The following is a 13,978-nucleotide window of genomic DNA, read 5'->3' as shown; positions in this document are numbered from 1 at the left end:
GATTTCCTCTTTCAAAATCAACCTGCACCATATTGTTTAAATATGGCCGAGGATTTATTCTACTTAATTTATACTGAGAACTTTTGTCTTCCCAATTGAAAAAATTGTTAATTTTCATTTCAATTAATTTTACTTTGGACGAGTTAGCTTTTTGAACAGCATCTTTATAATCTTCGAAATTAAACACCTTTTTCCGGTGTTAAATCAATTTGACGTATCTACTTCATTGTTAAGTAAATATGTCGCATGTACGCTATGTTAGGTTTATTTGTCGTATTTGAACTGCAAATACGACATATATACCTAAAAATATGCAGTTTGGACAATTTTGCTTAACAAAGTGAGCATAATTTCACATACGACAAAGAAATAATATAGTTTGCTGGCCGGTAATGAATGTTTTACGACATTTTGATCTAACAAATAGATGTAAAACTTTGATATGATGTGAAATACCAGAAAATCTCAAAATTGCCGAAAGATGCAGATTCGACTCTTATTCTTAATACGGCAGTATAAGAGACTAAGAAATTTTACACTATCGCTAATAAGACGGGAAAAACACCTACGTAAATATGTAATGAAAAAAATATTTAAAAAAATAAAAACCTTAAAAGAGCCTAATAGACATTCAAGAGACGAATTAAATTTTCTCTATCATTTATTGAATTTAAATAATATGAGCTTATTTTTTAGTAAATATTTACAAAGCATTTCTGATTATTCTTTGAAAATTATTTAATTTTATTTTATTATGGTTAGTGTCCCTCAAATTAATAAATTATTAATGCGAATTCTGGAAGAGTCAATCAGATCAATGCCAAAATATTAAAGCTTAGCAGTACTTTTTCGGACATTTGCATTACTCAGATAATTAATTGTTACACAGAGCATAGATACTTTCCTGATCAGAGGAAGATATCTAAAGGCAAACCCTCGCCTAAGGTAAAAACTCAGCTACTTTTAATGAATAATTAGTATTTTACCGGTAATGTTGAAAATTCCTGTCGAAAATTCTTTATTGAAATGGTTTTATACAACCAAGTGATTGAGTATTGTAATGTTAATAAAATTATCCTAGAAAATTAATGTGGGTTTCACAGGCGTTTCTTTGGCTACAATTACTGACATAATAATAGTAATTGACAAAAAATATCAGCACCAGTACTTTTGGATATCTCGAAAGCTTTTGTTACTATTAATCATGACCTTTTAAGAGCAGAGTCAAAATATTATGAATTTCTAGATCAAGCAGTATGACTTATAACTTAATATTTTAGAAAGAGATCTCAAAGAGTATGTTCTAAAAACTCTTTTTTCAATGCAGTTAATGTATGGTCTGAAGTACCCCAGAGGTCTACTCTTGACCCAATATTTTTTATTATTTACACGTCTGATTTACATAAGGCTTTAAAGTATTGTAAGCTAAAGGCTTTTGCAGATGACAGCAACATTTATTTCCATTTTGACCATTGTGACTACTAAAAGCCATTTTAGTTAAATACTCAAGATTTATAAATTTACTTATATAATTAGCCTAAGTGAACAATCTTAAACCGAACTGCAATATGACTTTTGACCCTAAAAAATGTTTTTCCTTAAATTAATTTGAATATCCTATGGCATAACATTATTCTTCCTAAGGTAAACTCTGCCAATGATTTAGATTTCATTTCGCGAATATCTAGTTGACGACTCAAATGTAGTTTTAAATTTTAAAAATTCTATATTATACTCGCCATATTTTAAATTTTCATTCATGTAAAATGGTTCGTGGATCTTTAGTCTTCTCCAACTTCAACTACTTTGATTTTGTCTATGGTCCATATTTGGATTTGATAGAAATAAATCGTATTAAGAAGGTCCAAAAGAATTGGTCAAGGCTTATATTTGGGTTACGAAAGTCTACGTTCTTTTTTTAGAAATGATAACAATTCCGTTTTTCTTATTTGAGCTTAGGTTTAGTTGGTTTATGTGATGGAACATGGTTCAGTAGAGTAGTTTCTCTAAAGCTAGACTACGTCTTGTTCTTCAGAACTTCGGAAAAAAATTATTGTATGGTATATTTCTAAATTTACGTAATAAAAGACATTTATTATCACTCTTATTAATTCAATGGCTTCAAAATGATAGAATATTATCTTATCGGTGATTATTTGAAACCGCAAAAAATTTATCTTATCTGTAATTTTTTTAGCGTCAGCTTAATGAAATTAGTAAAATCATTGTTTTGATTATGATTCTTTGATAAACCTTAAACCATCAGAAATTGACAAATTTAAGTCTCGTAAAGCGTTAAAAGCTATTGCGGTGTATAAACCCATTTCATTTTAAAGAGAGCTCAAAAACTTAGAAGCTGCTTTAGCTATTCCCGTTTCATGATCATGCCAAGATATAGTGCTTATTATTATTATTATTATTAATATTATTATTATTATTATTATTATTATTATTATTATTATTATTATTATTAGTATTATTATTATTGGGTTTTCGTGAAAATCTTTTATAGAATTTTGTTGTAATTAAGTGGTGTAATTTATACTAGGGAAGTGTTATTTAAGTCCTTAAATTACATTTTTTAAGATTTTTGACCAAAAAAATGCACGCCATTGACTTCTATGTATTTTTTGTTACTATCTTTAAATGAACTAGAGTAAAAAAATATTTCTTTTAAACATTTACAGTACAACTTTTTTGTATCTTAATTTTTCTTTTATCTTTCTTAGTTTTGGAGAAAAAAAATTAAATGCACTTAATTTAATATGTCTAACAAGAATAACAATAAATAAGCACTAAAGTAAGACATGTAAGCTAACAAATTTTATTAAATTAAGTCCAAGACCTTGGACTCCTTCGGCCTCAATACAACTGTCTAGCTGCCTCATTATGAATTTCGCACTCATCTGAAAATACCTGGCGTACGTTTTATTATGTCAGATAAAATATTAATTTTATTGCGTAGATCCTTTTTACTTTTAATGAAATTTTTTTATACCAGCTTTAAGATTTCACCAGAAAAATAATCTGAACGATTCATGTCGGGCGAGCGAGGGGGCCAGAGTTGTAGGCCTGATCTCCCAATCTAGCGAATATAGTTTGGGGTTGTGGGTTGTGGAGCTCCATCGTGCATATACAACATGCAAAAAATGTCTATGTAAAATAAACTCTAAAGATCTTTAACATCTTCTTCCTTAGGTTTAGGTGGAAAGTAATTTGGCCCAATAAGATGGTCACCGATAATTTCAACCCAGATATTGAAAGAAAAATTTTCTTGAAAATCTGCAAAAAATATTTAGTTAGAAGACCTGAAGTTCTTCTTATCTTACTTAAACAATCAGGACAAGCTAGTATTAAAGCATGATAACTCGTAGGTGTTGAATATGATAGGGATATAGCCGCTGGTCTTCTTAAAATCTGCCATACAGTGCCATGGTTAGTATTTAATAACTTAGATAAATTCCGAGTGCTTGTATTAGGATTTAATAAATTGTTTAATTTGTACTGTACGTACGGCTACAGACCTCCCGATCAGAACCATACATTTTTCAAGCTGGCTGTTTCAAAGAGCATAAAGACGTACAGATGTTCGTTTATTACTGTTAAAAATAACTGATAAAATATAATAAATATTGAGCGGTACGGGCTAAACGGGATAGTGCGGCAGAAAAAACAATATCGAATTACCAAGTGCCGAATGTCGGCGTGCAAAACAAAGACTTAATGGTACCGGGCCAAGTGTTCGTCATTTTAGTTTTTAGCTTAGTAAGTCTTTACTTAGATTTGTTCAAAGAAGGGTGTCGCTTAAAAAACTTGTTTACCACCCGGGCGTTTTATTTACCTTTTTGCGTAACGAACTGCATAACGTGAGTAAAATTTCATATGGTGCCGAAACCCGGGAAGTTTTTTACGGTAGTAAACATCCTTTTTAACGTATCGTCGAGTATTTCTTTGTAAAGTCTCGCATAAGATAAGTAATGTGTTGGATCGGTATGACTCACGTCGCGGCTTTTCGCGTAAAATAAATAACGATTAATGAATGTATAACGAGTAACGATAAAATCATTCAGTAAGGGACTTGATATTATTTAGTGTTTTTTACAAACTTAACGATGGAAAAGGCATATCGGACGGCGAGTCGGGCACAAATAACGAAACTTATAAAAGCCGCCGAAGAACTATTGGTTAACGAACACGATAACGTGGAAAAACTAAAAGTACAACGAATTCGAATTAAAGAAGCCAGTGATAAACTGTCTACTGCTAATGAACAATATATGGCAACTTTTAGTGCGGATAGCGATGAAAATACATTGACTGCCGAGTGAACTTCTAGTTTGGACTATAGTGATAAGGCCGTAAAAATCATAGCTGAGTTGGATTGTGCAATTAAGGGAAATACAGTGCAAGAACCAGAGCAGCTTTTTGCTAATATACAGGTAACAGGTGATGCACCAGAAAATACAAGGATAAGGCCTAAAATATTGGTAAGGTTACCTAAATTAGAACTATTAAAATTCAATGGCGACTTGCATCAGTGGGCTATGTTTTGGGAATAATATAGTGCAGCAATTCATAATAATAACGAGCTTGATGACAATGCTAAATTTAGTTATTTAAAGACTTTATTAACGGGGAAAACTGCGATTGCAATACAGGGTTTAACTCCAAATGAAGCATGTTACCAAGACGCCATTGTTAAAAAGTTGTTAAAAAATGAGTTTGGCAATACAGAAAAACTGGTCGACACTTGCATACAAAAATTGTTGGCTTTACAACCTGTAAAAAGTCGTGGAGATATTCTTGCTTTAAGAAAATTATATAATAATACTGTAACGATTACGAAGTCACTTCAAGCATTAGGAATATCTTCGGATCAGTATAGAATGATGTTAAAATCAGTAATTTTAAAGAGTTTGCCCTATTTCATGAGAGTTGATTTTAATAAATATATTTTAGAGGAAAAATCAAATTTATCTGAATGCTCGGAGTCAGCTTCAGTAGCAAGTGGCCAATCTAACGATTCTGAGCTCTCGTACGCTAACCATATTGCCAAACTTCTTAAGTTTTTAAAGGTAGAAATAGATTCTGTAGAACAGGCTTAATGTATTATGCCTAATAGTGAAAAACCAAAACATGTAGAATTTAGAAAAGACAAAAATAGTAGTTTTACAGCAGCAGGTTTATTCACACCAGTAGAGGAAAAGTGTCTTTTTTGTGCTGGAAAACATAAAACGATATTGTGTAAGGCTAATTTAACTTTGGCACAGAAAAAGGATATTCTTAAATCGAAAAATTGTTGTTTTCGTTGTACAAAAGCTAATCACACATCCCGATTTTGTAAAACATCTTATTTAAAGTGTGAAAAATGTGGCAAAAAACATTTAACTTCTGTTTGTGACCCTAGTTTTGCAAATACCCACGCAAGTAGCAACCACGCTGTAGGTAAGCTACAATAGAGCAAAATATAAGTAATAATAACGTGAGTTTAACCGAAAATATCGAAAGTTCTTCTTCTTCGAGTTTATTGGCTAACGAAAACCTGACCCATGTGTATTTACAGACTGCCGCCGCATCTTTACTACATAATAATAATCATCAAGCATTAATAAGGATGATTTTAGACAGCGGGAGTCAAACAACTTTTATAAAGAAATCAGATGTTGAAAGTTTAAATTTGAAAGTAACGGGCATACATAATATTTCTATTATGCCTTTTGGGACTTCCTCGGTAGTTCCTCCCAAAGCTTGTAAATGTGTAAATTTTTGGCTTAAATCCAAATATGATGATAATTTAATAGAAATGTCTGCATTGGCAATGCCTGAGATATGTTTTGATTCTCTGCAGCCCTTAGTAACTCAGGATTCAGTTGTTAACGATTTTGTCGTAAATTTTGCAATGGCTGATACCTGCGATTTTTATAATATTATTAATAGGAGCAGACAACTATTGGAAAATTGTAACAGGTAGCGTTAAAAAATTAACGGACTCTTTAACCGCGTTGGACACTAAATTAGGTTGGACTCTTCTTGGTGTGGATCAATCTACTGACTTTTCAGGTTATGTAAATGTTTCTAATGTAATGAATGTACAACTGCCAAAGGTGGATTATACAGGCGAATTTAAAGTTCAACGGTTTTGGGACTTGGACTCAATCGGTATTATAAGTGAAAGTGTCAAAGCAAATAAATCCACCTCATCATTTATTCAAGATAAAATAAAATTTAACGGTTGTCGCTATGAAGTTTATCTTCCGTGGATTAATGACAATGTTAAGCTAGACTCCAACTATGAGAGTGCACGATTACGGTTAAATTCGTTAGTAAATAAACTCAGTAAAAATTCGAAGTTGATGGAATATGATGCCACAATGCTAGAATACATTATTAACGATTGTGCTGAACCGGCTAATCAAACAATTTCGGGTCGAGCCTACTATATGCCACATCGGCCGGTATATCGCGAGGAAAAGGACACAACGAAAATTTGGGTCGTCTTTGACGCGAGTGCGCATGCGCGAGGTTTCAGTTCACTTAACGAATTGTTGGAATCTGGTGAAAATTTAGTACCTGAGTTGCTACGAGTCTTCATCAGATTTCAGTCTTCAGTCAGATTTACCGGAAATTGCAGAGTTCAGGATGAAAAGGGTTACCTTTGGGGTAACATGTAGTCCATTTTTGTTAGCTGCAACTTTGAAAAAGCATTTATTAGATCAACCTGAAAACTCATTTTATGTGGATGACCTGGTCACATATTGTAACTCACTAGAAGAAGCCAAAATGTTATATAGCCAATCGCGAGAGATTTTGTCGAAAGCAGAAATGAATTTAAGGAAATGGTACAGTAACAATGAAAGATAAGAAAATTAAATAATAACGAAGCAGAATTAAACGTTAAAGTTCGAAAGATTTTGGGAATACAATGGTATGGGCCTACGGATGAACTGTGTATTGACATTCAGCCTGCGTTACATGATTTAACGAATAAGCCAGCCACTAAACGTAATGTTTTGAGCTGCATGTCAAAAGTTTATGATCCTCTTGATTTCTTGGATCCATTTACAGTCAGGGCTAAAATACTAATACAACGCATATCGAAGGAAAAACTAGATTGGGATTGTCCATTAACGCATGAATTGACTTGTATGTGGATCAAATGGTGTCAAGAGTTGCCTTTACTATCTGAATTGTCATTTCCTAGAAGTGTATTATCGCAGAATGATCAAGGATATGAGTTACACATATCTGGTGATGCGAGTCCATTAGCTTATGGTGCTGTTGTATATATTAAGTCCAACAAATGTGAATTATTAATCTCAAAAAATAGGATTACTCCTTTAAATGAGAAGGGTAATACAACAGTCACTTTACCGAAGCTTGAGCTAACAGCAGCACTTTGTGTAGCTAGACTACAGGACTATTTATTAAAAAATCTTAAAACCAAACCTACAAAAATTTATTTGTGGACTGATTCCAAAATATCTTTGGCTTGGATACAAGGAAATCCAAGTAGATAGTAGATGGAAACCATATGTGGCTAACAGGGTAATAGAATTACAGTTTATCACTAAGGGTGAGTGAAAATATTGCCCTGGTAATGAGAACCCAGCCGACCTGTTAACAAGAGGAATTTCTGCAAAGTTTTTATTCGAGTCCAGTTTGTGGAAGCACGGTCCACAGTGGTTGAATCGAGAAAAAGAAGAATGGCCTGAATACAAAAATACTGAAAATAACGATACTATGTGTTCAACATTCTTAAACATTTTGGAAAAGGATTTGCGACATAAAGAGCCATTGTTAAGGATTGAAAATTATAGTAGCCTGGAACGAGTTCTTAGGATTACTGCTTATATAAAACGATTTATTTCAAACCTTAAAGTGCCTAAAGTAGAAAGGAAACTTGATATAATGACGAGGCCTCTAAGTATTGGATCAAATATGAACAGGAACAAGAATTCAAAAAAGAAATAAGAGCTGTACCAAACAATGAGCCCATCGATGTGAGTTCAAAAATATTAACCTTGGGGCCTCATTTGGATGAAGATAGAATATTAAGAATCGGAGGTCGTCTACAAGAATCTGCATTGTCATATAGCAGTAAACATCCAGCATTGTTGCCAAAGAAAACTCATCTAGAAGATCTCATTACACAGAGTTGTCATAAATCTACAGCACATTCTGGACTGAATGCAACTTTAGCCGAACTACGTAAAACCTTTTGGATGATTAAAGGGCGACGAAGGATTAAATATATCATAAACCAATGTGTCATTTGTAAGAAACTTAAAGGGAAAGCGGGAAGTCAGCAGTTTCCACCCCTTCCTAAGGATCGCATTAATATTGCCAACCCCTTTAAAGTTACTGGAATAGACTTTGCTGGACCTTTATATATTGCTACTGCAAATGATGATCAAAAAACCAAAGTTTACATAATGTTATTAACGTGTGCAGTTATTCAAGCAGTGCATTTGGAGCTCGTAGTCGATCTATCTACTGAGAGCTGCAATCGAGCATTAAGGAGGTTTTTTGCTAAAAGAGGTGTTCCCAGTGTAATGTATTCAGATAACGCTAAGACTTTTAAACGAACAGCAGAGGAATTCCAAATGTTATTTGCATTTTTAAACAGTAGTAGTGTTCAAAATATCTGCTCCAAACTCAAAATTGAATGGAAGTTAATAGTTAAGAGGGCAGCGTGGTGGGGCGGATTTTGGGAATGGATGGTGAAGACGGTTAAACATGCTTTAAAAATGATGTTAGGAAAGTCTGTGGTAAATTATAATGAACTTCAAACTACCTTAGTAGAAGCTGAAGCCATTGTGAACTCTCGTCCACTTACTTATATAGGCAACAGTGATCCAGAAAACATGATATTAACTCCCAATCATTTTTTGAATGGAAAAACCCATACTTCAAATTTTTTAAATTTTGATAAGGTGCCTAATGAAACAGATGATCTATTGAAGTTGTGGGAAAGAAGAATTGCCGTAATGAAGATATTCTGGAAGGTATGGTCTTTTGACTATCTACAACAGCTAAGATCCGCACATTATAATATCAAAGGTACAACGCGTTTGCCAAGGCAGCAGTGGAAGTTAGTTAGAATAGAAGACGTTTATCTGGGAAGAGATGGGCGTATTCGAGCCTGCGAAATACGAACCAGCAATGGAATTACGATGAAGAGGCCTATCCAGTTGCTATTTCTTAGATTGAGCCCGCCGGGGAGGATGTTAAAAATAACTGATAAAATGTAATAAATATTGAGCGGCTAAACGGGATAGTGTGGCAGAAAAAACAATATCGAATTACCAAGTGCCGAGTGTCGGCGTGCAAAACAAAGACTTAATGGTATCGGGCCAAGTGTTCGTCATTTTAGTTTTTAGCTTAGTAAGTCTTTACTTAGATTTGTTCAAAGTAGGGTGTCGCTTAATAAAAAACTTGTTTACGACCCGGGCGTTTTATTTACCTTTTTGCGTAACGAACTGCATAACGTAGGTAAAATTTCATAATTACATGCTGAGGAAATCTTTCTCCTAAGTCTTGCAGCATTGGCATTTCCATGAACAATGAAAAAATGTTTCTTATGTTACCTAGAGATATGCAAGTGAATTTATTTATTTTTTCTAAAAAAATAAGCAAGATTGGCTTGTCTAGAAAAATCTTAAGAAATTCATAAAAGTCAGTGTGGCGCATTGTTGTAGTCAAAATAGTCGTTTCGGTACCGGTAAGAACGTCACTGGACTTCAAAATGTAATTAAACTAAGAATACCTCCTCTTACTAGTATACAGAGTGTTTTTTAATATTGCAAACAAATTCAAGGGTGTGCTCCTTGAACGAAATCAAGCTAAAAAATGCCTACGAACATATGTCCTAAACGTCTTAGATTTTACACTACAGGGTGGTAAACTTTAAAGAGAAAAACCTACTTTTTTCGATAAATTTAATACCACTGTAATCATTTTTCTGAAAATTGGTAGGCAGTTTCTCAGCATGCATATATAGCATTTTTGCTATACACAACTAAGATTTTTATATTTACTATTAGCGTTCATGCAGGCTTTGAACTGACTATTTTTTTAAAAGAAAAGGATATGCCACTGGTTTTGCTTGTAAAAAAAATATTTTTGAATTCTTTATTTCTTTTAAAGTATATTATTATGGAATCTCTTGGAAATTCTTTGCTTGATTTACGGTTTTCACATAAAAAATAAAAGCCATTATTGTGGATAGCCATAACGCCTAAATCTGATTATCTTAACCAATTTTACCATTCTATTTTCAGCATTTGTTTTTTTAAGGAATTTTTTTTTTCTTAACTTTACCACCTAGTAAAGTAAAATCTAAGACCATTAAAATAAATGTTCATAGGAACATTTTTGATTGATTTCGTCCAAGATGCTAAGGAAAAACCATGTTTTGAATTATGGTTTTTTGATTATTTGAACTTTTTGTCTTAAAATTTGTTCAAAGAATTGCCTACTAAATTAATTAAATATACATAATTAACCACCTATACATTAAAGTAATATTAGTTAAATATGGGTAATTAATTATTTTTTTCTAATTAGTTTATTTCCAAGTTAAAAATATATATATTGCGCATAACATTATCACTTCATTTCGGTAATTTTAAAGCAATCATTTTCCAAATTATTCCCAATTAAAGGTTAATATACCCATAAATAAATGTGATAAGGTAATTAGGTGGGCATTATATTCCAATTATCATTATACAGTTTAAAATTATGATACCTACATTACAAATACGTCTTTTTAAACGATTTTCATTTTTAAATGGAAATATTTTATAAATAGCTACTTACGTAAGTAACTGGGATATCTGTATCTATCTTTCCAAATTCTGTAGACAAACCAGCCCCCCATAGACAACAAAACTAGGGTAATGGCCGCAATTAGAATCCGGATAAGGTTTATCTAAAAATAGAATATAACAAAGTAATTACTTAAATTCTTGTTTATAAATATATACGTTAAATTGTAAAAAATAGGGGAGTTACTTGAAGTCGTAATGCAGTTACAAGTTTTCCTCAATATTCTGGTGTTACGCCCCGGGGAATACAGTCCACCCTAAGAATGATGGATATTTCAGTAAAAGAAAAAAGGGAATTGTATGTTTTCGAGAAAAAACATTTTTGTCCACATCAGTCAAATAAATTACGGGCCACTAAGACTTTTGATTTGATGAAAAAAGTTTGAATGACCCACTTTGGTTTACTTGACGTGGACTTATTAATTATTAAATTAATATAAGTATCACACTTTAGATTTATAGATATTTGATGATTTAGTGTTATGTTTTAGATGTTATGTTCCGTGAATTTGTTTTATATTTTCTAAAATTTAGTCAAAAATATATATGCGTGCACATAAAAAAAGGTAAAGACAAGAACAAAATCCGAAATAAAAAAAAACAAGAAATCTGAATATCGTATTTCTCAAAACATATTTAAACTAAATCAAAAGAACCCTATCTGTACCCCATTATTTTCTTTCCTGTCAAAGAGGGACGTCGATTTTATGAGACAACTGCTTTTTGAGCTTCCTAAAAATAATCAAAAAGGGCAAAAAGGTCGAAATGCGAATCTTATTTATCTTGAACGATAATTTATTTCATGTTAAAAATATATTACTTACATTATAGTCGTTCAAATATATATCTTCCAAGTCTCTTTTAACCAACATTCGAATCACCTTAACGTTCACGTTTTCACCTTTTACTCCTCTGGAAACACATTCGTAAAGGCCTTCTTCTTCCTTTGATACTGCCTGAAAAAAAAGTTCGTGTTTGACATCCAGCTCTAATTTACTCCATAACGCAATTTTTTGCTTTATGTAAAGGTTTCATTTATATGGTAAGAGTGTAGAAATATCATCCTCTTTCTTGTTTATTTTAACGAGAGACGAGATATCTACTTTCAGAAAAATGTATGTAGATATAAGGGCCTTTTATTAGCAATATTTGATTTAACATCATTATTGTAATTATAGAAATTTGCCTTTTATCAGTTTAATATCTAAATTTTTTTTGTGTATTTAGATTTCACTGCTTCTACCTGTTAATTCCTCCTTAGATCAACCAAAATATCAGCAAAGAAAATTTCCTTGGATATATAGGCGTTAATAAAGAGAAGTTAAAGATGTAGATGTAGGATCTGACCTATCCATCTGGCAGCTATATAAATCACTCTATGGAAAAACATATAAACCCGGCAGACTCATCTAATCATAATATTTAACGATGTATTCTACCATAGTCGTTTTCTAGCAGTGATCCAAATAAATTCATAGTCGAGGAAGCCATTATAGGTTGATTGAGTAATTTCAATCTGGATTAAAGAAACTTTTCGGGTTCAACAAAATATTAAGGCATCCAAGCACGCATATAAATGTAGTCTTTCTGTGAATATATTTTTAGGATATATTTTTTGATGAGCCTTAATATTTCTTGCAACGGACTGATCAATAAAGTTATTGAACAACCCACTTTTTAATGATAGTGTTTATCTCCACCCAAACTAGATCGATCTTCCATTTGAGTTTAAGTAAGAATTCAAATCCATCTAATAAATTCAAAGGTATGGATGGACCTATATAAGGATATATCCAAAATACCAGCGAAGAAAACTTTATCTGAGGAAAAAGCTTTAGAGAAAGTCTTCTTGCCCTGAACATAGCAGCTGACTTAAGTACTGCACGCTAAGATACAACTGGGTAAGCTCTGTATAGAATAAACACACAGACTATCTAAAAATCGACAAGAGATATATGCTTCTGAGACTTAAGCAGACATGCAATAACCAATGTACGTGATATGCCTCTCATTTACCAACAGCTATTGAAGACAAGGTCTTCGCATCATTATCACGAGAGCAACAGAAGATAAAGACGGTAAAAATGTATCCAATATCTATATGGAAAAAACATTAATGTGTATCTAAAACAATATTTGTACCTTCTGGATCTAAAATTGTCTCTTCAGAAGCTAATCAGCCAGCCAAAAAGTCAAATGTTAAATTTTACAATGGTCAATTTCTGATTAAATGGAAGTCAACACACGTAATCCAAATACATAGATCAGGAAGCCAGTCAAGGATGAAGAAGGTGACTTGAATCTGGATCAAAAAACAACAAAAAAACTTTTAGTAAAATATTAAAGCATTGAAACATGTACATGGATGTGATCTATCTGAACATTTTTAGGTTTTGACAGAAATGTTGCAGATATATTTATTTAAGAGACAACATATGTTTAAGGTCTTGTTTTGTCTTATCTTGACAATCAATAAAGTCTATTAAACAAATTTTCCCAAGTGTGAAACAATCACTAATTTATTAATTCTTGGAAAACCACTCCAGATCAATTCTAATTAATCTTTAGTTTGGTCTATTGCCATCACAACTTCAATGTCAACTTAGATTTAACTAAAAATTCTTAGTAGTAAGCAGACTATTAATCAATATACCCAAAATAAAAGCGAAAACATTTCTTTGAAGTAAAAGCTTTGGTGAACGTTGCCATCTGAATGTAGAAGCTTACTTATCACTGCACGCTGAGATACAACTGTGTACTGTATAGAAGAAACACTTGACACAAAGACTATCTCAAAATATAAAAGAAATATATGTTTTTGCAATTTGGGCAGACATGCATTAACTAATATAGTTCTTATGTCTTTCCTTTACCAACAACTATTTGAAGACTTTTAAAGATTTTTGCATCATTAGCACGAGAGCATCAGAAAACAAAGATGAAAAATATGCATGCAAAATTCATATGGCAAAAAAACTAAATGTGCATCTAACGCATTATTTGTAAATATAAAATCTGCAATTGTTTTTTCAGAAGCTAATGAGGTAACCAAAACATCCAATGTTGATTTTTACATTGTCATTTTCTGTCCAAATGAAAGCTGCCTCTTTCTTTCAAATGCATAAATGAGGAAATCAGTAAAGATCGAT

The 13,978-nt window shown here is 32.3% G+C and overlaps 1 protein-coding gene across 2 annotated transcripts in view; it reads right to left on the bottom strand.

The window, feature by feature from the left end:
* The window catches only part of LOC126741287 (uncharacterized), a 90,669-nt gene that overhangs the window by 3,859 nt on the left and 72,832 nt on the right, over positions 1 to 13,978 (bottom strand). For both annotated transcript variants that reach the window (XM_050447673.1, XM_050447674.1), the window contains 2 exons: positions 11,654 to 11,785; positions 10,822 to 10,933 (listed from right to left, as the gene is read on the bottom strand). In XM_050447673.1, the coding sequence (XP_050303630.1) occupies positions 10,822 to 10,933; positions 11,654 to 11,785 (244 nt within the window). The remainder of the gene's footprint in view (positions 1 to 10,821; positions 10,934 to 11,653; positions 11,786 to 13,978) is intronic.

The sequence above is a fragment of the Anthonomus grandis genome, chromosome 10 (genome assembly GCF_022605725.1).
Source record: "Anthonomus grandis grandis chromosome 10, icAntGran1.3, whole genome shotgun sequence".
In the NCBI taxonomy this organism is placed as follows: domain Eukaryota; kingdom Metazoa; phylum Arthropoda; class Insecta; order Coleoptera; family Curculionidae; genus Anthonomus; species Anthonomus grandis.
This window is presented reverse-complemented; position numbering and strand designations above follow the sequence as displayed.